Source organism: Lissotriton vulgaris, chromosome 5 (assembly GCF_964263255.1).
Source record: "Lissotriton vulgaris chromosome 5, aLisVul1.2, whole genome shotgun sequence".
NCBI classification, from domain to species: Eukaryota; Metazoa; Chordata; class Amphibia; order Caudata; family Salamandridae; genus Lissotriton; species Lissotriton vulgaris.
Genome location: NC_141693.1, coordinates 135,690,281 through 135,717,902, shown reverse-complemented (window position 1 = coordinate 135,717,902; position 27,622 = coordinate 135,690,281). Strand labels below are relative to the sequence as shown.

Here is a 27,622-nt window from a genome sequence, read left to right as displayed (position 1 = left end):
GTCTATTCTATTTAAAAACCATTACTCCATACACCCAAGTGACAAACCTAACTACGAAAAAACGTGACTTATTACACACTAGACATAGCTGACAATATCAACATATTTAGACTACAAGAATACATAACTCACTTAGAATGGACAGACACTATGTATAGGATACAAAACTAAACAATATATATCTACATTGTAACATTTGCAAACGAACATACTTCGAGCAGAATTCATAATTAGTGATCAGCTTACATTATCAGGCTTATTATAGAGACCATTAAGAAGCCTATCTTTATGTTGGGCTAATGTAAACCAGCAAATCAAGTATAAGTTATCAAGTCAATGGAAACATCGAGTATTAGAGTCTTAGCTTGCACATCACAAGTATGTCGCTATCTTACTTTCAAAAAAGCCCAAGAGAATGAAGTTATAGTAGCTAGGACCGATCCATTATGTGCAATGATTAATCAATGTGGATGTTTCACAAACGTACCTAGTTAAAATCGGTTGCCACAATGTTGGTCTCAATTTTGAAATTGCGCGTAGGACACCAGAAGGCTGCCTGTATAAAGAACCACGTGCTTAATATGTATAGCGTGGCAAGGAAATGCAAAAATGGCACATAGTATGGAGAAATTTTTACTCACTGGAGGAAATGCGTGCACCTAAAAAGTGCAGCTCAAAGATAATTCGATTTTGGATGACAGGTGACTCAGCAAAACGATACAGCCTATCAAAAAACGTATCTTGCAACACCAATCACGGATTCGATGCAAGAAGGAAAATGCCCCACTGGTCGAACATTATCTTCGAATGGGGCACAAAGAAACCGACATGCTTTGGTGGGTGCTAGAAGTCATTCGACCCAATGCACGCCAGAACAATGTCGACAGAATTCTCTCATTAAGAGAAGGGAAACTAATCTGTCTGACTGATACTGTCAGAAGGGGTTTGAATTCCGCCACTGAATGGCATGCTCTTGCTGTCCTACCTTAGACAACTTGCTTGAACCTAATATGTGGTTCTGGTACCTGTCATGATTCACCTCTTAAACTCTTAAAACACGCAGATAATTCCTTTTTGACATGTTTACTGAGACTGTGTCTTTATTAAATGTTCAAATGTGGATGTTTTACCAACCTATCTTTAAGTTATTTTTCCATTTCCCTCCTGCAGTATATACATTTAAAAGCATTATCGCCAATACGTTCCGTTTTTTCGGTTTTTTCCATTTGCATGTGGAATTAACTGGCACTTCAATTAGGTCATATAAAAAACGCCTGACCCTTAGGATTCTACCCTAATAGTCGATAATACTTTTTAAAGGTTAAAACATTTTGTTCTGTCACAAACTCGCGCCCCTCGTATATCACCCTTTCCAAGATGGCGCTTAAAAATTTAGGCAATAACAGACATGCGCTTAGTCCTACTTCGCGCTTTAAACCAAGCTTCAAATAGGGAGGTTTACTGCTCGCGGCTAACTCGGTTTTCCCGTGTTCCCTGTCGAACAGATTTTGATCCGTGTGTTCAAATACAAGGTAAGCCCCACGCGCTACTTTAGGCTAGTGTTAAATCGCTCATCTAAGTCTCTCCACAGACTGTGATACTGAGCTTTCGGTATATTTTGACTCTTACAGAATACCACGCAAAGAGACTGATAAATCGCCTAGTAATTACCACTGGACATTTGCGTCTACTCGCAAGGTAGCTATGCTCTTCTGAGTGCTTCTATTAACTTCCAAACCGTTCATTTATGCTCATACTTGACTAAGCAGGTCCCTTTCTTTGCAGATTGAATTTCGATGTGCGCATATTTTAAACGTTAATAAAGAAACCACGGTCCACACCTTCCATGCTATAGAGGTAGGTTTAATCAAGGTTAGAAATAACCAATAGAACTTCTTAAATGACACTATACTGATAGTTGTTCCCCTTACATATTCAGACTTCATCTGCTGAGTCACCTGTCATCCAAAATCGAATTATCTTTGAGCTGCACTTTTTAGGTGCACGCATTTCCTCCAGTGAGTAAAAATTTCTCCATACTATGTGCCATTTTTGCATTTCCTTGCCACGCTATACATATTAAGCACGTGGTTCTTTATACAGGCAGCCTTCTGGTGTCCTACGCGCAATTTCAAAATTGAGACCAACATTGTGGCAACCGATTTTAACTAGGTACGTTTGTGAAACATCCACATTGATTAATCATTGCACATAATGGATCGGTCCTAGCTACTATAACTTCATTCTCTTGGGCTTTTTTGAAAGTAAGATAGCGACATACTTGTGATGTGCAAGCTAAGACTCTAATACTCGATGTTTCCATTGACTTGATAACTTATACTTGATTTGCTGGTTTACATTAGCCCAACATAAAGATAGGCTTCTTAATGGTCTCTATAATAAGCCTGATAATGTAAGCTGATCACTAATTATGAATTCTGCTCGAAGTATGTTCGTTTGCAAATGTTACAATGTAGATATATATTGTTTAGTTTTGTATCCTATACATAGTGTCTGTCCATTCTAAGTGAGTTATGTATTCTTGTAGTCTAAATATGTTGATATTGTCAGCTATGTCTAGTGTGTAATAAGTCACGTTTTTTCGTAGTTAGGTTTGTCACTTGGGTGTATGGAGTAATGGTTTTTAAATAGAATAGACTTGTAATTTGTTAATATTTATGTTACAGATTACAGCACAGCTTACAGCAGTGTTTTTATGACTACAGTCCTGAAGATGGTCTCGATAACTATGTTGTAGAGAGACCGAAACGTCGACCTACATCTTATCTCTATTGTGTTTGACTCACTTTTTGTTTTGGAGATAGATGTCTTCTCTAGGTTTTGCTGCATTATTGATTATTTGCCACTATGCTATTCTAATCAGCATTTCCTGACCTGCTTTTTTGATTTACTGCTGACCTAATGAAATCTTTGATAAAATTCCTTTTTTTGATACACCCTCGTGTTTTGTTGCTTTGTTGCTTTTATGTCTAGATGTCTTTATGTGTTTTCCAAAACTGATTGTATGCACTGTATCATTTGATTGATTCACTGGATATTTAACTTTATCCCAAATATATTGAATTATTCATCTCTCCTATGAAATATATCCCTTGAAGGCCTCTCTACCCTTTCATTTAATTACCCAAGCCCTCAAGGGTCTAACTGGGTTCCTCACCCCTTGCTAACCAATATTTCGCGCAGGCGTATGCCTGTTGTGAGTCACTTTAACCGGTGGTTTTGTTTGGTAAAACTTTTTAGCTAAGTCCATGTCTGAGGCAGAAACTCTGGTGTACTCGGACGAATATATTCTTAAGGTTGCATCCGGTCCCTCCCTCTTGGGGAACAAAGGACCTAATGTCAATGTTCCACTCGACTCAGATCTCAATCAACTAGAGAGACTGAAGAAGAAGCTTGTTCGCACAGAATTACATGCGAAGTTCTTGACTGATTGCCTGAACGCAAATATTATACCAACGGGTCTACAAATACGCAATGTACCAATTATATTTGTAGATGACAAACAGTTTAAAATCGGCTTTAGTTACTCTGCAAACAGATGCTCAAGAACCTGGATGGTTCTGAGCATAGAAACTGCACTTCGCCAAGTACAAATACTGACGAAAGAGATCCAATCCCTAGAAAGTAAAATCTCAGGAGATAGCTCAATCCCTAATAGCAAACTCCTATTAGACAAAATTCAACAAACGATCAAAGAATTTGAGGAGTTTAATTCCCAGAAAAAGTGCGATAAACTCCAGAACGATATCAAGAGATACAACAAAGAAAGAACGTATCCATACTTGAGAAAGGATTTTTATACCTCTCAAGGTCCCAATCAACAGTCAACCAAAAGGGTTAATTTTTCAGATACTGGTTCTGAATCAGGCAGTGAAAGATCCTTTAACACTAACCATCACCAACAGGACCAACAACCTTCCACATCGCATCAGCCTTTTTTAGGACAGGACCAACGAGGCTCCAGACCACCAGGGAGACCTCAACAATCGAGGCGGGGATGGTACCGCAGACAATATACCCCAGGGTTCCGTCGGACCCGCAATCAATACTACGAGTGGTAAATGAGGATCAAACGATACCCATTTTCAACTTGTCATCACACAATCTATCTGAACAGGAAGTGGCAGTCCTGTCAAATGGACTCAGTTTTGTCCCCACATACAAGAATGATCTGTTCCAGACCAAATTGGAACTATACCGCTTCTTTAGAACTGTGCGGCTTAAAAATTTCTTTGCAAATTCAACAACAGATCCCAACAAAGGATTTACGGGTTTGAGAAATCCTTCCACCTTTTACCCATCTAACACAATGATACACAAAGACATAATCACTTTCGAAAATGCTACACTTATCGAAATTGAGTCTCTCTTTCAAAAATCCTGTAGATATAAATCGAATCTACCTAAAGAACATCAATTGGCACTACAAACCCTCCAGAACCTACCCCAAACTGTGCTAAAACCCGCAGACAAAGGCGGTGGCATAGTTTTGTGGGAAAGATCTAAATATGACCTAGAGATGATGAGACAACTCTCAAACCCTACTCATTACCAGAAACTTGCCAGCAACCCAACCAAAAGACTGACAGTAGAAATTCAAGCCCTAAGTAAATTGGGACTAGAAGGTGGTTGGTTGAACGAAAAGGAGGCTGCCTTCCTGGTAAATAAAACACCGACAATACCAGCAATATATATGCTCCCTAAGGTGCATAAAGATCTTATAAATCCACCAGGGCGCCCCATCGTTTCGGGCTGTAACTCTATCCTGAAACCACTGGCAACATACTCTGACTTTTTCATTCGCCCTTTTGCGATAGAACGCCCATCATACATAAGAGACACAACAGCTGTGATAAATGAAGTTGAGAACTTTTCTTTTGATCCTGCTTTCAATATACTCGTAACGATGGATATTGAAAGTTTATACACAAACATTCCACAGACTGAAGTATTGGAACTATTATACACACTTTTAGAATCCAGACCCAGACCACACCCTGTTCCGTCCTCCTTTATCATGGAGTGCATTAGAATTCCCTTGTGCGAAAACTTCTTCTTGTACCAAAACATGTTCTATTTACAGCGAAAAGGCGTAGCTATGGGTGCTATTTTTGCCCCTGACATAGCGAACATTTATGTTGCCAACTTTGAGGACCAACATATTTGGCATTCTTCTAATCCCTATTCTAGTAACATACTGAAGTGGCTACGTTACATAGATGACGTGTTCATGGTGTGGGGAGGATCGGCTGATCAGCTCCTCCAGTTTCATGAATGGCTCAATTCCAGGAACACGCATCTACAATTCACCCTTGAACAAAACACTGCTGAAATGCCTTTCCTAGACATCATGATTAAAGTAGACTCAAATAACCTTCTCTATACAAGTCTCTTTACCAAAAAGACAGCTAGGAACACTTTACTACGCTACACGAGTCACCATCCTCAGGCCCTTAAAGACGGATTACCGTTTGGACAATTTCTCCGTCTACGACGGAACTGTACATATAAGGACGATTATTTCTGTGAAGCACGCAAACTGAAAGAAAAACTCCGATTAAGAGGTTATCCATCTAGACTGCTACGAAAATCTATGAAAAGGGCCTGGTACAATGATCGCCAGTCATTACTAACTGGGAACAAACAAGAAAAGAAGGTTAACATAGTGTGTGTATCAACGTTTGGAACACACTCAAACGCGATTAAGAAAATTGTTTCCAAACAATGGAGTCTACTCCGCTCCTTACCAGAATTTGCCCAGAAACCATTGTTCACGTTTAAACGTGGAACTAACCTACAGGACAGACTTATCCATGCATATGAAAACACCACCCGAGAGAATGTCGTAGATAATATGAAACAACTTGTCCCTTTAACTGGCCACCACAAATGCAATAACTGTGCAGCTTGCACAACCACAATAACTATGAAAACATGCACGATCAATGGCATCAAATTTTGTGCCAAGTATTTTTCCAACTGCAACACCACCAATGTGGTGTACTGCATTCAATGCCCTTGCTCATTGCATTATTTAGGCAAAACGATACAGCCTATCAAAAAACGTATCTTGCAACACCAATCACGGATTCGATGCAAGAAGGAAAATGCCCCACTGGTCGAACATTATCTTCGAATGGGGCACAAAGAAACCGACATGCTTTGGTGGGTGCTAGAAGTCATTCGACCCAATGCACGCCAGAACAATGTCGACAGGATTCTCTCATTAAGAGAAGGGAAACTAATCTGTCTGACTGATACTGTCAGAAGGGGTTTGAATTCCGCCACTGAATGGCATGCTCTTGCTGTCCTACCTTAGACAACTTGCTTGAACCTAATATGTGGTTCTGGTACCTGTCATGATTCACCTCTTAAACTCTTAAAACACGCAGATAATTCCTTTTTGACATGTTTACTGAGACTGTGTCTTTATTAAATGTTCAAATGTGGATGTTTTACCAACCTATCTTTAAGTTATTTTTCCATTTCCCTCCTGCAGTATATACATTTAAAAGCATTATCGCCAATACGTTCCGTTTTTTCGGTTTTTTCCATTTGCATGTGGAATTAACTGGCACTTCAATTAGGTCATATAAAAAACGCCTGACCCTTAGGATTCTACCCTAATAGTCGATAATACTTTTTAAAGGTTAAAACATTTTGTTCTGTCACAAACTCGCGCCCCTCGTATATCACCCTTTCCAAGATGGCGCTTAAAAATTTAGGCAATAACAGACATGCGCTTAGTCCTACTTCGCGCTTTAAACCAAGCTTCAAATAGGGAGGTTTACTGCTCGCGGCTAACTCGGTTTTCCCGTGTTCCCTGTCGAACAGATTTTGATCCGTGTGTTCAAATACAAGGTAAGCCCCACGCGCTACTTTAGGCTAGTGTTAAATCGCTCATCTAGGTCTCTCCACAGACTGTGATACTGAGCTTTCGGTATATTTTGACTCTTACAGAATACCACGCAAAGAGACTGATAAATCGCCTAGTAATTACCACTGGACATTTGCGTCTACTCGCAAGGTAGCTATGCTCTTCTGAGTGCTTCTATTAACTTCCAAACCGTTCATTTATGCTCATACTTGACTAAGCAGGTCCCTTTCTTTGCAGATTGAATTTCGATGTGCGCATATTTTAAACGTTAATAAAGAAACCACGGTCCACACCTTCCATGCTATAGAGGTAGGTTTAATCAAGGTTAGAAATAACCAATAGAACTTCTTAAATGACACTATACTGATAGTTGTTCCCCTTACATATTCAGACTTCATCTGCTGAGTCACCTGTCATCCAAAATCGAATTATCTTTGAGCTGCACTTTTTAGGTGCACGCATTTCCTCCAGTGAGTAAAAATTTCTCCATACTATGTGCCATTTTTGCATTTCCTTGCCACGCTATACATATTAAGCACGTGGTTCTTTATACAGGCAGCCTTCTGGTGTCCTACGCGCAATTTCAAAATTGAGACCAACATTGTGGCAACCGATTTTAACTAGGTACGTTTGTGAAACATCCACATTGATTAATCATTGCACATAATGGATCGGTCCTAGCTACTATAACTTCATTCTCTTGGGCTTTTTTGAAAGTAAGATAGCGACATACTTGTGATGTGCAAGCTAAGACTCTAATACTCGATGTTTCCATTGACTTGATAACTTATACTTGATTTGCTGGTTTACATTAGCCCAACATAAAGATAGGCTTCTTAATGGTCTCTATAATAAGCCTGATAATGTAAGCTGATCACTAATTATGAATTCTGCTCGAAGTATGTTCGTTTGCAAATGTTACAATGTAGATATATATTGTTTAGTTTTGTATCCTATACATAGTGTCTGTCCATTCTAAGTGAGTTATGTATTCTTGTAGTCTAAATATGTTGATATTGTCAGCTATGTCTAGTGTGTAATAAGTCACGTTTTTTCGTAGTTAGGTTTGTCACTTGGGTGTATGGAGTAATGGTTTTTAAATAGAATAGACTTGTAATTTGTTAATATTTATGTTACAGATTACAGCACAGCTTACAGCAATGTTTTTATGACTACAGTCCTGAAGATGGTCTCGATAACTATGTTGTAGAGAGACCGAAACGTCGACCTACATCTTATCTCTATTGTGTTTGACTCACTTTTTGTTTTGGAGATAGATGTCTTCTCTAGGTTTTGCTGCATTATTGATTATTTGCCACTATGCTATTCTAATCAGCATTTCCTGACCTGCTTTTTTGATTTACTGCTGACCTAATGAAATCTTTGATAAAATTCCTTTTTTTGATACACCCTCGTGTTTTGTTGCTTTGTTGCTTTTATGTCTAGATGTCTTTATGTGTTTTCCAAAACTGATTGTATGCACTGTATCATTTGATTGATTCACTGGATATTTAACTTTATCCCAAATATATTGAATTATTCATCTCTCCTATGAAATATATCCCTTGAAGGCCTCTTATTTATCTAAGACACCTGCAGATAAGGAAAGCTTAAAGTATAGCGGACAACTTAATCTCTTCGCTTACAGTCACCCGAACGCGGCACGCTCTATTGTTAAGACGGAAAGCTTAGCATTCTGAGTTTACCCCTGAAGGTAGCAGATAGGGTTTCTCAGTCTTCCTCCATTCAGCTGTCTGTCAAACATGGTTCTAGGGTGGATGATGCTCTTCAGCAAGACTTGCCCTCATCCTGACCCCGACACGTCGCAAAGTAAAGCAGACCACCTCCGCTCGAGGGATCTCGCCACCGAGACCCCTAGGCCATCGCAGCTTTGAAAACTGACAGGTCGCCACAAGTCCCAAACCTGCAATGGTGATCTCCTCTGACAGCGCTACACAAAGCTCAGACTCACAGCACCGAAAGGCAGTAATGTCATCCAAGGCATGACATGTCATACAAGATCCTTCTTTTTTCCCTCCAATTTTTTATTGCCATTTCAAAACAAAACAGGATATGTTCAGCATGTAAATATCATCATTCAAAAAATACACGATATATTTGAAGATAAATCAAGTAGAAAAATGGGAGAACAAAGAACATTCAAGTATATCAATGACATGTTTATGAGAACTATCATTTCAACATAACTTTTGAATACACCAAACAACACATAAGGTGGACAGAACTACCAGGGTACCAATATCCCTAAAATATATATGGGGTATCTATGTTATAACTGACATAGATCCAGAAAGGGGCCCCAAATACAATCAAATAGTTGCAAGTTAATCATTTTCTCAAATTTTGCCACTTCATACATATCTTCATGCCATCCTTATTTTCTTTTACACAGACTTGTAAGTGGTGAGGGTCCGATCGCTGTAATAAAACAATTAAAAGTGATGTACAGAAAGTTTGATACACTCTATGACAGTATGGCTAACTGAGCTCACAAGCTCAAATCCCGTATCAGTGACTCAGGCTTCCATCCTTCTGAAGAGTGTAAATTGAGCAATTGGCTAATATTAACTACTGTTCTTTAGAACATGTAGATACCGCTGCAGTGCAGTACGAAAGTTACTATGTGCACAGTTCATCCGCAGATGACATACTGTTGTGTACGAAGGACTGTGCAGTAGGCACCATCTGAACGCGGACCAGGAGGAACCAATGAATAGCGGACACCCACACCCATCAGTAACTACTGAACTATAAATGTGAATGTTTAGTCGAAGCAATAGGCTCATTAAATGGTTTTTATCATTTTGTACACCTATGGATATGTGAGGGTGGGGAAGTATTAATAGGTCATTTTCAACTCAAATTGTTGGGCAAATTCAGAAGACCTCTCCACACCTCTGTTCCCTTCTTAAAGAGTGTGTCCTCTGCCTCTGTTCTAACAGGGGATATTCACAAACATATTGCACACACACTATTGCACAAAATCAAAACACGAGCATCCACAATTTGCCGTCAATTCTTAAAAATAGATTTTTTTTCTCTACAGATCTGTCTATAACACTAGATTTGTATGTTGCAGACCAGTGTGCAATTATGTATTTCTCTTATGCAAAGTATAGGATGGTATAGGCTAAAGTAGGCTAAGACTTAGTAAGACGAATCCCAAGAAGTATCCTCTGAAAAAAACTGGATATGCGTGCCATTACTGATGCACCCACATATGCATATGATTCCACAGCTGCAGCCAGAGAGCGATGGCACGCTGAGACGCCACGTGCCACGGCTGTCTATTAGGGCCGGATCCATGTCGCATTCTGATGGTCATCATTGGCTATGTAAATGATTATTGCTTCCAATCCTGTGTGCATTTATATCATGTGGAAATCCCAAAACCAAGCACTGATCTGATCCCTGTGGTCCTACACTGACACGCACGGTTTATGCCACAATTACCCAGGGTGCATTTCAGGCCGTTCTGTGATAAACGGGCCAGTCGGACGATAAGTAGCCATGCTGGCAAGTAACCTGCATGAATACAACTGTTCTTTGCAAGTATTTCAGTTGCTTTGTTATGTGTTGAGTGGGCACTCAAAGGCTCGCGCCAACATAGGTTTCAGGGACAGGTACTTCGCATTGTGAATAGAAATATGGAAGTGTGCGGCCTGTGCCACAAGACAAAGGGGGCATAATGCTCCTCTAACAAAAGGTATACAACTGTGTAGCGTAAACAATGTGCCATCAACTGATCGGGAGTAGGTTTTGTACACTATGGGCATGAAGAAGAATTCTGGGCTCTCTGAGAAAAGTATTGATAATTATATGTTGTCCAACAGAAGGTGTGATGCATCGCGTTAGATACGTGGAGGCGGTGTCTGCTCTGCAAAAGTCCAACTAAGCCAAATACATTGTTACAACGGTTTCAGTCGTTCGGCAATCTATCAGATGGGCGCCATATATTAGCGGCTCCCAATGTAACTTCAATCCGCAGGAAATGGTAACTAATATAATAAAATATAACATAATATAATATAACATAGTATAATGTAATTTTGTATAAAATAATATAGTATACCATGGTATAATATAATAGAACATAATATAATAAAACAATGTAATAGAACATAATTTATTACGATATAATATAATACAATATAATATAATTTCTTCATGGCCTATAAATTATCCATTAATTGGATACTTTCTATATAAGAATAAGCATATTACTCATTCAAAGGTGTTGCATCGCTGCACTAACTAAGATATTAGAGATTGTGATGAATGAATGGGTGGCATAATTGATATTTCCAATGAGTAATATTTAACCCCCTCCATGCTCATGACGAACCCCAGCCGTCATGCACTACGGTGCTCGTGTGCTGATGACGGCTGGGGTTCGTCATGGCCCGCCCCTGTTCGTGCTGTTTACAGCACACCAGGGGAATCGCGGCCGCATCGAAGGGGTTACAGGGGCTACTAATACTATGGAGGGTACATTTCGTATGCTGTACTGGTCATATATGTAGCATTAAAGTGACAGTACTAAGGTGACCCAAAGACTTGGAGCCTGATTCCCAAAGAATGTTAAAATTATAGGCAGAAATCTCCCCTTCCACCCTGACAAAAATGTCATGCTTTTTGGAATTCACAAACATTCACAGACGTACGCATGGACAGGTACGGCAGGCGAAGGTTTCCCTGTGTATACCTAGTAAGGTCTTATGACATACCATCACGATCCTAGTCCCGCTGTACAGGGTTTCCAACAGTGGGGAACCTCACACAGGGAAGAATAGATTTCCCTGTGAAAAAACTCATCCTTTTTTCTCCATAGGGAAAATATGTTTTCCTCCAGGAGAAATCTTTTTCTGAAGTCACTACCAAATATGGGGTGATCCATTCACCTTCCCACCCAATAAATGGCTTTACACCAGCCCGCGGCTGGGGTGAAAAGGTCAAGGTTCAAAGGATGGCGAGGAGAATGAAAGAAGCTTGTGAATTGCTACAAACATACATTTGTGGACGATTACAATCTTACAAGGCTAGCAGGGCCGTTTCTGCCATTAGGCAAGACTAGGCTGCCGCCTAGGGCGGCAAAAGGGGGAGGGCGGCAAAAAGCAGGAGTTTGGGATTGCCTTTCACTTTCTTGTAACAGCTTAGGGATGCAGAGGAGAAAGTTAAACGCAGTCCGTCTTGTCACCGTGACCCCAAAGATGTTTCTAAAGTAAAGGGAGAGCAACAATTCATTTGCGTTGCTGTTGTTTATCTTTGGTGGCTCGGAAATTATGGTTAGGCTGGGCTCATCACGCTGCTATTTGGGGGCGATCAGTGGAGCGAATCGGAAAGAAATAACAGTGTTCTGGGGAGGGAACTAAAGGTGCCGTATCAAGACAGCATCGGATTCGATAAATATAATAGCTTCTAATTCTATTTTCAGGGCCCTAGGGAGGTGCCAACTGAACTCAGTACTACGCGTTCCACTGCAATTAAGATATACTGCATCGGCTATGGAGCCATGGCCTTCTTTAATAAACATCAAGCGCCTCGACGACCTCTCTACTAACCTCTGCATAAAATAGTAATCAGACCTGGCATATGCCGGCTCAGCAGCAGGTGTGCAATAAGCGGTAACTTATGGTCTGAAGAGCAAAATTAAATCCCTGGTCAATAAAATAACAAAAGCTAAAAGAGGTACAAGTCTGTTTGAGTTATTATACATATTCCAACAGTCCTGTACTAGTGGCAATTCTTGTGTGAGGTTCTTTAGCCTGTTAGAAAAAAAAGTTCAGCAGGTGTAAACTGCTTCCTGTTTACAGATACAAGACTTCACCAAATTGGCACTCTGCCACAGCCTGTTTTGCTCAATTCCACCATATCTAAAGACCAGCCCAAAAACGAATGTACTCTGTAGAACTCTACCCCTTTTATACCTTTCAGAATCATGCTTCCGTAGGTAGTTGATTTTTCATGCAAAATTCCTCTTAGCCCACGAGTGCAGCACGAACAAAATGCTGCTTTTGGTTTTTGTGATAAATTGTGCCCACCCCTAGTTAATTTGAAGCAGACTGTGCATTTGTAATTTATCCAATTACATTTTTTCTTCCCTTAACACGTGCCAGTCCACTAGTGGATAAAGTTTTACATTTCCCTTTGAATTTCTGAACTCAACATCCAGAAGGGCGGATGTTTTACACTTAGACCACTAGATGAAATATGGAGTGGCTTCTGGTGAACCATAGGGCCTATTTCTTGTCTTGCTAGCCAGGTCTAAAGTATTCATTGGCTATCATATATCCATGGGCATATATATCCAATGATCGTGCTATTCTGTCCAATTACAGCCCCAATGTCCAGTTACTGCCTCAATACCAGCCACAGCACCACATGAAAAGGCACAACTATGTACGAAAGGCACAGCGATCAGGAACAGCATTGATGCTAGGAGTGCAGGTTTCAATCATATTCAATTTATAGACTTCTCCTATAAGGGCTCAGGGAGATTCTCTACTGGGAAAATGTTTTATGATATGGGGTCAAATTTTACACTGATTGGCTCAATAGCCATTGGTGTGCCAAGCCAGTGCAGCCTGACGCTCCCAAGGCGTGCACCCCATTTATTCAAAATGGGCAGTGGATACACTGTGTATGTAAATTGGTGCACCCAATATGAATTGGGTGTATTCCCTTATGTTAACAATTACATATAGTATGCCAGTGCCATAATTGTGCCAATAATTACTTTACATATGCCATTGCCAGAAATGTGTAATTTCAACTCACAAAAACACGTGCTCACATGTTCACACAGATACACATTCTCTCTCACAAACACACACACACACGCACTCACTGTCTCTCTCACACATACAGTTTTTTGCAACTTTTCTGGCTTCAGCTGCCAGCATCAATACACTACTGCTCCTCAGCTGCTGTTGCATGGACCCTCAGGCAGCATGCAGTTACTTCCAGGCTCTGGCTCGGAGGCAGGTAACTGAAAGCTGACATCTGTCTGTCTTCACTGCGCAGAGTTCAGTTTTTCACTTCTAGATGTTCTCTGTACCCTCTTACATCATGTCACAGGATCGTGTGAGGTCAGTGAGGCGCCTGACCTCACCCTTTGAGGAGATGGAAGATGATGAGATGACAGCCTGGTATAGGGATGGGCCAGTCACCAAGGCCAGTCTACTCTGCAGCAAAACAAGCAGAGTTGCCACTGTCACTGGCAGTTGAAGATCTCAAAGAGTGCTAAACGAATTTGTTGGAAGAGAACGAATGAAAGTGTATAGAGGGTGAGAAACTGCAGAGGCCTGGATGACAGGGGGAGAGAGTGATGGTTGTAAAAGGGGGGGGCATTTTTCAATTCTCGCCTAGGGCGGCAAAACACCTAGAAACGGCCCTGAAGGCTAGTTATGACTTGTAACCAGCAGCAGCCCGTCCCTCGGGGGCTGAGGTCCCCAACGTTTTCCCAGAAAGAAGAGTGCGTGTCAGGCTGAACAAAGGTCAACCTGGCGGCCAGGAGCTAGACCTTTGCAAAATGTGCAGGCGCCTGGCTGCCTGAACTGAACTTTACCAGGCTGAAGATTCAACAGCCCTGAGGGCAGGACCTCCTCAGCCTGTCAAAAATGCCCGAGGCCCTCCCTCGCATGATGAGGGAAAGTGTCACCCATTGCCTCGGACCAGGGCACTTCAGTTTTAAGGCCAGAATTGCCCAGGGACGTGTGTCAATCAGTAACACCTCCTCTCAGAGTGGGGTGGGGTGGGGTCAGCAGTCTCAGTGACCCCATCCTACTCTGTGACAAGGTTGGGACTGCTGCCTTCCCTCATTGGCTGACCTGCCAAGGCTTGGGACTGCCGGCTTCCCTCATTGGCTGACCTTAAGTCGACAGTCCGAACCCTCAAGGCTTTCCTCTCGGATATCTGCATGTAAGGTACGTTTTTATTTTTTAAATGTTTGGTGCGTGTGTGCGTGTATGCGCGCGTGTGCGTGTGTGTGTGTGTGTGTGTGAATGCATGGCTGTGAGTTATGTGTGCTCCTCTCGCTGTTAAAATTACCATCCACCACCGCTTGTAACACCCATCTTCCCACCCCTTCAGTGGGACTAATGGGTATAGGGAAATCTTCGCCAGTGGCGGCAAGCTTTGCATATGTAAATGGGTTTACGCTTCCCAGGAATCCCTTTGAGAATTCTTGACAAGCATAAATCAGGTACATTTGGTTTGAAACTTGTGTTTGTGAATAGGACCCAGAGGGTGTATATATAACACACAGACAAAAAACTTTAAAAAAAAAAAGTGTTATTTTGGGATTGACTTGGCTGCATCAATGAATGGAGCAGCAGATCACACACCAGAACCTCCCCGGAATTTACAGACTCTGACAGACAAATGGCATAATTCGGAACAGCTTTTGCTGGAAAGCTGCTCAGTGCAGCTTTGAGAGGATTCAGCCACATAGAAGAAACCTGGATAATGAGATTAGCAACAGATTACTTTACAGACAGCTCAGTGCGGGCCAGACTGCTTCAGAGGCACTGTCCCCATAAACCTCTTACAGAAGTTCCATTGACCCGCGCCACTCCATGCCATCATGACCTGGACAGCATTTGATATTGTGTGTTACTGTGTGGGACGAACCTTGAGCCTATAAATACCAAGCTGTACACATATAAACAATGAGGTAAAATATACTAGTTGCTTCTTCATCCAATAATCTATGTACCAACACGCCATGACCAATCTGACATAGGTTACCAATCAAATATGGTAGTCGCCTTTTTAAGAGAAAATTAACAATACCGTTCAACATATTTCTGGCCTTTTGTCCACTCTGTCAGAAATAGTTTAGCGAACTCTTGAGTATTTTTGAATTGGCTTTACTTGGATTTCTTAAATGTAAGAGAAAATAGCATTTGCAATGCAATAGGTCTCGAATTTGCGAGAGTTTGAGCTATTGGCCTTGTAAATGACAATGCCTTTTATTTCGCTGTTGGTTTTTAAAACAGATAAATAAAATGCTTTGTCATTTACAATGCCAATAGCTTAAACTCTCGCAAATGCAAGAACTATTGCATTGCAAATGCTGGTTTGTAAAAGCGCCCCATGCAGCACTTTCACTTTAATATCCGCCAAGCCCCTTTCTTTAAATGAGACTCGCCTAAAGAAAGGTGCGCGGCCGTCATTAAAGCGAAAGTGCAGAATGGGGTGCTTTTACAAATAAAAAACATTTGTTTGTCAAGTTGGCAAACAAATGTTTCTTTTTTTGTAAAAGCACCCCTTTTCCGCTGTCCATACCTGAATACAGCATGTCTCGCAGAGCAGCCATTGCCAAGGCTCAACCTAAAAAGTAATGTTACATTTTCTCGAGGTTCTATCTTTCTTTTGTTTTTTTAATTCCTTGATATAAAATACTGATATGTGTAAAATAAAATCCAGGTGGTTACATTATATGTACTTGCAATTACTCAGCCCAGCACACTCCGCGAGGAGTCTTGAGTGGGAAATGCCCCACTCAGTGTTCTGGTTCTTCATTCCCAGGGGGGAGTCCATGGCAGACATGAGCTCTTCTGCTGTGGGAGTGTACACGACAGATGGAAGCAGCATGCTACCTTGTATGACATCATGCATGGGCGTCAGATACTGCCTTTAATTCCCAGGCAATAGCTAATTCAACTTTTACCAAAGCTACAGAGCCCGCAATCTACACCAAAAAGAGACAGACAAACCAACATCAAATCCTCACATCTCCACTCTTCCATCTGGATTTGCTCCTCTCCATCACAGGGTCAAAGAAAACCCACATGTCCCTAGTGGTCCACAGCCTTTTTACACCAGACCAGGCAACACAGAATCCAGACTTACATTATACCTTCACCACAGTCATCCTTTTCTGTGATGATCCTTAAATGGCTGAAAAGCAGTGTGAGTGGTACACAAAGGAATCCGCATAAAATAAAATAAAAAAATCTACCCTACCTTCTGAGTATCCGGTTAAGGATGCTCGATGACTTGCACCTGCAATACAACTGCAGGTACCTAATGATGATGTATGTGCACATTCTCTAGAATTGCAATACAGGCCTCAATTCCTGGCTGAATCAGCGAGTGCTGGAGACAGTCAGAAATCCATCTACCCGGCTGGGTTCCATTCGCAGGACCGGACTGGGAACCACAACCGGCCCTGGCAAAGTGCTCGGCCGCCCCCCTCTCCACTCAGGGGGGAGGGGGGTTCTTTGGAGGTGCCGACAAGCTTTTTGCCGGAGCCGGTTTTTGGACGATTTTGGTACAGGGCCGATTTTGCAGCAAAAAGGGCCCCCAGAGGCCCAAAACTAGCCCCCAACCGTGCGGCGCACCAGGAGATTACCCAGTGCCCTCTATGGCCAGTCCGGCCCTGTCCATACAGGAATTTTTTAGGTCTGGTTAAAGACAGCTTTTAGTATGGAAAACCTAATGTCATCAATTCTTCAAAAAAAAGTGCGCTTGAAATACAGAGGTTTTCGGTCAGCCCTTGCAACCACTGACATTCATGTGTTATTCATGCTTTGTCATTGCTTGGATGGGCTGTCCATCAATCCCGTGGGATTTTGAAGATGGCTACATGGCCCATTTGTGCCCCCAATGGGTTTGCTGATGGGACATCAAGTGCTCCTCTGACTCCAGATGCAAAAGAACATGCAGCTAGGAAATTATGTCAGTGGGTGTTTTCCATGTATTTATTTTGCTGAAACAACACCATTTTAATTGCTGATTTATGACGTTTTATTTAGGAACTGTGTTATTTTAATGCCGTCACCAACTTCGAAGGGACAGTGCTATTGAACAATCGTGCTTCTGCGTTCAATTGTATTGCATTGCTGTCATGACAGCGTCTTTTTAGATTTACAGATTTTTTTGCTCAATATTGGCAAACCCAAAGAGTTGCGTACACACATGCTTTTTCTTAAATATACACCACAAACACTGGGCCTTTGTCAAAAGTATCTGCTATGCAATATTTTCCTATGTGCATTTTTTGTTAACCTGTTTTTTGTTAACCACTTAAATGCAAGATTCATCTTCTAGCTACTTCCCATCAGCCTCTTCCTTGGTGGTGCAGCGTATGCAAATGTTCAGTAAAAAGGGCCCTAATCCCAGCTACGATATTATTGTAGACATGATTTTGCTTCATTAGGGGGTTTTATTTCCAAGGTGGACAGCTGGGGACCAAACACACAAAGTCACCCAACAATACCCAAACAGTACCCCTAACAAAAAGTCAGGTCTGTTGGCTTTTCCAGTGCTTCTATATCTACATCATTTACCCTGGGGTAGGCCTGGATCTGATCTTGCTGGCAATAAAGGCTTTGCCAATAGTTTCGTGGGGATACCCTATATTAAATAGGTTAATGTTTAGAAGAGGAGTCAAGCAAATGTGGGGTCCAGACCTTTCCTTGACGTGGCCAGCTCCACCTACCCTTACATGGTGTGTCTGCTGATGCAGCAATTTGCCGTATCTGCATTAGAACTTTTGGGAATCACACTGAGTGGGAGTAATCTCTTTCTGGACTCCTTTCTCCCAGGTCAAACCATTTCAGTGCTTAATTTGAGCTGGTGTTTTCCGGCGCTCAGCACTGGCACTTAATCATAAACAGCAGCAATTTTCATGAGCACCAGTTAAGGACACATTAATTTACAGGGAGATTAAGTGATTTGTCCAGATTCACAAGATGTTGAGCAGACGCCAAGACGCAAACCTGGTTCCCCAGCTTTGAAGTTGGCAGCTCTGGCCATTATGCTACATTCTCTCCACACTTTGATGGTTAGTAGTTGCTTTTATTTTAGGCAACGCTAACAGAAGAAATGGGCTGGTGCAAGCTGTCTCTTGACAAGAGCCCCAGTACTTTACTTTTATTTATTTTATTTCTTTTACAAATTAACCATTGTACCATTCCCTTTGCTTTTCCCAAAAGTCCTATAAAGACTGTGGCTACAAAGACACATTGCTCTGTAGGCTTGGTTTCCTGGTTTCCCGGAGACAATCCTTCTAAGTCTACACAGTGACACTCCAGTGTCTTATACGGCCCTAAAATCACCAATAAAAATGGTCTGCAGTAGTCTGGATGAAAAAATGATACCTTGAGTGCTTGTCTTCGTGCAATGTAAGTGAACTCTGAGTGACTTTAGATGGCAAATTAACCCCGGAAAGAACTGCTGCTTATCTGCGTCAGCTCACCTGGACAAGTGGCCACTGCAACCTTAGTGAAATAACATGAAGTCCCCTGTGGCAGCAGGAATATCATCAAGTCAGGATTCTGACAAGAACTTGCCTGGCCACTTCAAGCAATCTTCCCATCCTAGACAAAGTGGCATTTTGCTCCCTGTCCCATTCAGATCTCTTGGCACGAGGCCCACATTACACTGGTAGAGCTGGTACTTTGGTGTAGTTTCGGTGTGAGCCTGTTTGTTTCTGAGGAAGTGCTGAATGACCATGCCTGGTTGTGGGAATGATACACAAAACTGTCTCCATTAAACAAAATTGTATTCCTATGGGGCCGTTTACGATGTTGTTCGGAAACTGGTCCGAACTAATCAGTCTCAGAATTGTTTCTGAACTAATTGAGTCCTGCGAGTCCGAACGACCGGTTACTATGCTTTCCAGCACATAGATTACTATGCTTTCCAGCACACAGGCTCCTATCACAGTCAATGAGAGTCGGACTCGCATTGACTTCAATGGGAGCCTGTATTCTCAACCAGAACACAGGCTTCCATTGAATAAAGGGGTGTTTGGGGAAATAACGTAAGTCAAAAAGTAATTCCCTTTGGGCGAATTCACCTAATACATAGGTACTTACTCACATGAAATGAACTGACCAATACAAAACATATAACAGGAAGCAATGAAAACAAGTGCAAAAATTCAAAACATGTGAAAACACTATGGAAAATTAAATATAAAACAATTTATTAGCATACATTACATCAATTAAAAGTTGGGAAACACATACAAGATGGAACAGTATTTAAAAATAAACATTCCATTAAAAAAGGAAAGGAGCTACAGGGAGACAGGACTAAACTCAAACAATAATTTTGAATTTTCCTTAATTTGTAATCCCAAATTTGCTCCTTTAGCATCGACGCGTTTCGGCGGTTAACTCAATTAATGCCGCCTTCATCAGGACAGTAAATACAAATGTTTCCCAATGTTTCTCAGATAAAAATGATCTCTATCTCATAAGGGGTATGCTGCTTCCTTGTAGAAAGGTAGAGATACTCGTCCTGCGAGTTATCTTCCTGATCTAGATAGACCTCTAGGTTAAAAATGGTAACAAGTACATATTCGTACTTTCAATAGTGGCGCATCCAGCATAATAGCTGACAGAAAAAAGTTAAAATTGCTGCGTCCAATACACGCGGTAGTGGTGTTTTCAATGACGGACCCACTCGAGAATTGAGCAATTGACGTGGATATCAGGGTTCCAGTAAGATACCCAGGACACGAGGGGAATTTCTCTACGTAGACCCTGTTCACCGATATTTCAGGCGTCCCGCGTGTTTATCCTCACGTCCTACCGATAGGACGTGAGGATAAACACTGGAACCCTGATATCCACGTCAATTGCTCAATTCTCGAGTGGGTCCGTCATTGAAAACACCACTACCGCGTGTATTGGACGCAGCAATTTTAACTTTTTTCTGTCAGCTATTATGCTAGATGCGCCACTATTGAAAGTACGAATATGTACTTGTTACCATTTTTAACCCAGAGGTTTATCTAGATCAGGAAGATAACTCGCAGGACGAGTATCTCTACCTTTCTACAAGGAGGCAGCATACCCCTTATGAGATAGAGATCATTTTTATCTGAGAAACATTGGGAAACATTTGTATTTACTGTCCTGATGAAGGCGGCATTAATTGAGTTAACCGCCGAAACGCGTCGATGCTAAAGGAGCAAATTTGGGATTACAAATAAAGGAAAATTCAAAATTATTGTTTGAGTTTAGTCCTGTCTCCCTGTAGCTCCTTTCCTTTTTCAATGGAATGTTTATTTTTAAATACTGTTCCGTCTTGTATGTGTTTCCCAACTTTTAATTGATGTAATGTATGCTAATAAATTGTTTTATATTTAATTTTCCATAGTGTTTTCACATGTATTGAATTTTTGCACTTGTTTTCATTGCTTCCTGTTATATGTTTTGTATTGGTCAGTTCATTTCATGTGAGTAAGTACCTATGTATTAGGTGAATTCGCCCAAAGGGAATTACTTTTTGACTTACGTCATTTGTGGAACCCTATCCCTTTGGTTTCTGGGGTCCCTCTCTCTTTTACTAGAGGTGTTTGGGGACAACCTTGCATCCTGTGGCGGGCACCCCATGGTGCCTGCCACATTGTGCATGGTTGGGAAGAGGGGTCCACTGGGTACCCCCATGGGCCCCAATTGGATGCCCCCAAGACAGATTCTGACAGCCATTTCGTGTTGGGCAGACCGAATTGGAAGGACTGTCCGAATTGGTCATCGTAATCGCTCCTTTGGAAACTGTGTATATAGAGCTATACGATTCGGCTCCGAAAGACTCAGGCTGTCTGAATGCCTTGAGGAACTGATTCAGTCTGCCCAAACATTTTCTGGGAATCATAATTGGTCGTTGGGAAATGTATACGATTCGTTCGGGAATAAGGGTTCTAAATCGGATTCTGCAATATTGAATCTCATTCGGAGCCTTTTCCGTACGACATCTTAATCAGCCGCTTAGTCTGCAATTTCTGTAGCCATTTATCACCCCAACCATGCTGTTGCTTCCATTACAGGCCTCATAGCGTAAGAGACTGTACGACTACACCAGGCAACTGCTGTTGTTTAAATATTATTCATCTAAATGATTCAGTCTGGAAATTCCATCACATACTTTTCATTTTATTTGAACTCGGCTCATTTCTTGTACTGTTCCCTCACTCCTCATAACAGAAGTCTAGTGATCTGACTCATACTCCCAAGGAAGGCAAGTAGCTCCATTTACTTGAATATAGGTGAAGCCAACATCAGCTGAATGTGAGCCAAAACAAGCAATCCAGAGAGCCTCAAAGAGGGGCTGGATCTACTTTACTTCCAGAATTAAGAATGCTTCATTTTGTCTGACTAGTCTAAACTTACCCGGTGATCCTTCCGCCTGTTACGTTTATATAGCAAGTCTCAGAGCTTGTACATCTGTGAAGGATTTCACACACTAATGATTAAACAATGTTTTTAACATTTTCAATTAGGTGTTATTATGCTTTTTTGCAACTTTTGGGGTTTTATGAAGTCGAATAAAGAATGTGTCTGACTGACTAAATAAAGTGAGATTGTGACCCTGTTTGGAACCCCTCAATAGTGTTAGAAGGAAAGAAATGTGCAAATGCACTATCTTGGGGCAAAGAGCTAAAAAAGCTGAAAACTATGGTAATGTGTCTTAGGGTTGATTCCTGATAAGGGTGTGATGTAACACTTCTCTTCACATAATCAATCTATCAATCAATCAATATCTCTATGGTCAGCATTCATTTATTCATTCTAATTAAACTGAGGTGCCCAATATTGGCCCACAATCTATTCTGGACTTGAAGAATCTAAAAATAACCACAGAGTATATAAATAATGCCCATTTAAAACTGAATCAAAATTTATCTCATGTGGATAGCTTAAGTATTTACGGACCAACGTAGCAAATCCCAGGTACAGACTAGTGGTGCAAAGCGACTCTGTAGCATCCTGTCAATCACATCCAGTGGCAATGATCCCCTTAAGGTACACAGTCGATTCTGAATGTGGAAATTCTAAATAATGTTGGACATTATCCAGAAAATGATGTGAGCCGAATGTCTTCCACCCTTCTCATTCTGCAAATTTGGTGGATTATTGAATTCAGACTGGTCAACTGAAATAAGCATCCATCATTTGGAATGTTTACAGACTGATACACTAATTTACATTGCAATGAAGGTCAAATGAAATGGTTTAACCTTTTGCTCACTTTGAATTCCCAGCTCACTAGCATTGCATGTGAAATGAGTAAAGGTATTAAATATTTAAATTGGGCAATTAGAATTCAAATTGATCTTGTAGAATGTCATTGAAAAACATCGTTCAAACTACCCAGAAAATGTATGAATTTTGCTGTTGAACACTAATTATACAGACAGCAGATTTTGCTAATAAAAACGTGAATGGTCCCAATTATGAGTAGTTTAAAATGTGAAAAATGTTGCAGATACAAATTCAATTTGAAAAACGTTTTATGGAAAAAAATTAAGATTATTTCGTTACTTGTAGCACACGATTTTACATTAGTGATGTACATTTTGCTGACCTTAATTTCCAAATGAATAAAAGCTGCATTTTGAATTTTAACATTAAACACGGTGACCTGATCTGCACCCACACATATTTTTCTGAGTCAGATGCTTGGACAACGTAGAAACAAACTGATTCTAAAAGATTATTACAGGCATATCTTGCCAGCTGAAATCAAAAGGTAGACGTGTGATAGGTAACTCATTCAACTGATCACCGTTTACTTTAATAAATGTACCTAGTTAGACAAATGCTGTGTTGTTATACTAGCAAATAATGGTGATTTAAAAGGCAATAAAATAAGTGTTAAATGCAATATCTTGAATCAATATCTTTAAGTCTTACCTGATTCCCTTGTTTACAGCAATGCTGTGATAGGAGAGGCGTGATATGGCAGATATGACCTATAAATAGAAAGCAAAACACATTTGTAATCCATGAGCAAAAGGAAGTGCATAATAAAAACACTGTATTTTACAAGACAAAAATGCAGTATCCTGGTAGAACCTCAACAATACACGTCACTGCAATGACAGGCAATTCCACACGCTGTGATCATGTAATATTGGAATTTGGAGTTAACTGGTGCAGCCATTGTAATGATGAAGGGAAACCAAGCAACAGTTCCAGTCAACGAGTAAAAAGTAGCCATCGATAGCAAGGGTTTGAAATGGCTGAGCCAACCTTAAAACAGTAATGGGCTAAACCTCATGAAGACATTAAACAAGTTTGAAATGTCATAATTTTTAGCATTGCTCTGGTCGCAATTATTTATTTTATCTAAGAACTATTATTTAGGCACCGAACAATTTTCGTTATGCATGTATAATGAAATTAGCGTAATTTCACATAACTCTTGGTATGCAAAAGTCCAAAAAGTACCTTATTACGCAACATCATGTATGAGCTGTTCGTGGAAATAATGTCCTGCAAGCGCAAGTAACAACGCAAACGATATAATGCGAGCGGCTGAAGTTCAGTGTTTTGGGTTTTTTTAAGCTATTTTTTTTTTTTTTGCGTGAAATGCATCCGCGTGCCCAGAGTGGATATGAGTACGCATTTCATGTAAAAAGACAGTGCCAAATGCCTAGTTTGTATTTAACATAATTGAGTGTTATTTCTTCAAAATATCACGTAATTACACAAAAGCAAATTACACAGATTTTGCATACTCAGTACGACTAATTACATATCCTCCATACTTCCGGGTATATTTAAATGTTCATGTTAGATACTATATCGTATCATACTATGGTCTGCCAGCAAATCCTTCCAACTCCACGATTTCATCCCAACAAGCACTGAGGCCGGGCATTCTCAGTCCTAACAACACAGCTACTGGAGTGACTTGGAATGACTAGTGCACAGAACGCACTGAGCATCAGCCAAAAAAAGAAATTGAAATCCTTACTCATATTAGGATAAGTTTTGGGTTCACTATGCCACTTGAAGCGCCTATGGACACTTGGGAGCTAATGCGCTTGCAAAATGCAGGCATTTCAAAATAAATGAATGTTTAGCAGATTCAACAATTCTATGAAAAAGCACCACTTTTCAGCAATTTGCAAATAAGAAATGTAAGCAGAATCTCGTCATTTGATAATGGCGGTGAAAGAGTCCCAAAGGAGCTGAAAGGTTGTTGAAAAGGCCTTTTGCAGTGACGGCTACAGTCCACAGCTGCCGAGGGACTGGAGTAAAGTGTAGATTTATCCGCTGGCTCTGCCTTTTTAGTCGTTCCATGAATCGAATTCTAGTGTTGGTGCTTTCAGAGTGTGGAACTCCAAGTCCCATAATGCACAGTGCTATTGAGTTTACAGCCAGTGCTGTCTCAATATACCACATAACACTGCCAACTGAAGGACCGGTTCCTGCAGTTTCTTCCAGTTGTTATCCCCCTGCATCAACACACAGCTCTGGATGCCCCCCTCTCCCCCCAACACACCACGATGACTGTCTGTGCTATTGAGCCGGAATACTAGAGCGTAGACCTTAGGGTGAAGGTGCAGCGTATGCATAGTGCCTTAGGGTGACGGTGCAGCGTATGCACTGTGTCTTGGGGTGACAGTGCAGTGTATGTACTGTGTCTTGGGTTTACGGTGCAGTGTAAGTACTGTGCATTAGGGTGATGGTGCAGTGTATGCACTGTGTCTTAGGGTGATGGTGCAGCGTATGCACTGTGTCTTGGGGTGACGGTGCAGTGTATGCACTGTGCCGGTGGGCGATGGTGCATGGATGCACAGTGTCTTGGGGTGATAGTGCAGTGTGTGTACTGTGTCTTGGGGTGACGGTGCAGCATATGCACTGTTTCTTAGGGTGTTGGTGCAGTGAATGCATTGTGCCTTAGGGCGACAGTGCAGCGTATGCACTGTGTCTTAGGGTGTTGGTGCAGTGAATGCATTGTGCCTTAGGGCGACAGTGCAGCGTATGCACTGTGTCTTGGGGTGACGGTGCAGTGTATGCACAGTGCCTTAGGATGATGGTGCAGTTTATGCACAGTGCCTTAGGGTGACGGTGCAGCATATGCAGTGCCTTGGGGTGACGGTGCAGTGTATGCACAGCGCCTCAGGGTGACGGTGCAGCGTATGCACAGTGCCTTAGGGTGACGCTGCAGTGTATGTACTGTGTCTTGGGGTGACGGTGCAGCGTATGCACTGTGTCTTGGGGTGACGGTGTAGCGTATGCACAGTGCCTTAGGGTGACAGTGCAGCGTATGCACAGTGCCTTAGGGTGATGTTGCAGTGTATGCACAGTGTTGTGGGGTGACGGTGCAGTGTACAGCGGTCTCTTTCAACTGATCAAACAGAGGCAAAGCCCATCGGTTGACTTTTTTGTTCCAAAAACTATGTAATTGTTCACAAAATATTTGTGACGGGAAGACAGGGAAGCAGTTTAGATAGGGGAAATCTTATTGAAGTATTTTGGGAAGCAGTTTAGATAGGGGAAATGTTATTGAAGTATTTATTTATTTTTACAGCTTATAGAGCGCTTTGTTACTCCAACGGAGTGTCCCCACGCTAAACACCAGTAAGTACCCAGCAACTGGCCTGAGACCACCCCCTCCCCCCACCTTGCAGTATGGGCCCCCCTATGGAACAGCTACCTATGGCCTATTTAGATCCATCCGGATGACAGCGGAATAGCCACGTTTTACGTTTTTTCCGAAACAAAGTCTCCGACGGGTACTTCCTTAGGTCAACAGGGAGGTTATTCCAGGCATTCGCCGCAAGGAATCCAAAGGAACTCCCACCTGCCCTTACATTCCGAACCCTAGGCACAATCAACTTTGCCGTGTCCAATGACCTTAGGCAGCGTGCAGGTCTATAGGCGGTAAGAAGGGGGTGCAAGAAGGGGGTCCCTTGCTTATTGAAGATCCTGTACCTGAAACACAAGGCCTTAAACGTAACTCTGGCCTGTATGGGGAGCCAGTGTAATTTCCTCCGAGCCTCTCTGACAGAGGCCCATCTAGGAATGTTCAAAATTAGGCGGGCTGCAGCATTCTGAACCTTCTGCAGGAAGTAGAGATTTTTTTAGGTGACCCCTAGGTACAAGATGTTACAGTAGTCTAAATGTGACGTAACAAGGGCCTGTATAATCGTACGTCTAGCCTCTACTGGGAGAAAATCCAAGATTTTTCTCAGCATCCTCAAAATGCCGAAACAGGCACCAGCAACCACTGATATCTGTTCGGAGAATGAAAGAGTCATTAAACCACACTCCTAGATTCTTTACAAGTCATTACACGTCATTTATTTTTGATGTGCAAATCCTATCTGACACAAACACTGAAATGAGGAAAAATATACATGCAATGCTTCAAGCTGATGTTCCATCTATTTTGAAACACACTCGCTATAAATATATATGCAGTTGGTATAGGTTTGTGGGTTAAGGTGCCTACTTTAGACATATGTGAGCATTCTATTAATCCCGGATTTGAATTCGTGCAGATCGATTTAGCGGGTCATCCTTTGAAGGTCGATAAAATTATTGAGCTAAGGTGCCTCAACAAAGTATTCAACCTCACTGAAGCCTGTGACCAGCTGGGATACAGTTTGGGTTTGATGACACTTCTTAAAATCTGCACTGGTGAAGCAGCCACCCTCAGCCCTCACAAGAGCTGTGAGCACGCAGCATCTCAGGCCACCATCTGCTCTCCATGTTTCTTTGCTTTCCATGTTTAACTTTAACCCATCTTTCGTCTGAATATCCGCTTTTAACATCACAGTCCATTGCTTTTCTCAGCACCAAAAACTACCATCCAAGCCTCAAAAGAGCACTGCTAAAGGGGTGACTGGCCACCTAGATTGCAACGCCCTGATGAAGTCCACAGGCAGTGGACGAAACACATTGGCTGTTTCTATCCTGTGAAAAATAAAGGACACTTGGGAAACAA

The 27,622-nt window shown here is 41.5% G+C and overlaps 1 protein-coding gene across 2 annotated transcripts in view; it reads right to left on the bottom strand.

Annotated features, from left to right (window-relative positions):
• The window catches only part of VAV2 (vav guanine nucleotide exchange factor 2), a 789,576-nt gene that overhangs the window by 293,371 nt on the left and 468,583 nt on the right, over positions 1-27,622 (bottom strand). For both annotated transcript variants that reach the window (XM_086921069.1, XM_086921070.1), the window contains exon 3: positions 23,575-23,633. In XM_086921069.1, the coding sequence (XP_086777195.1) occupies positions 23,575-23,633 (59 nt within the window). The remainder of the gene's footprint in view (positions 1-23,574; positions 23,634-27,622) is intronic.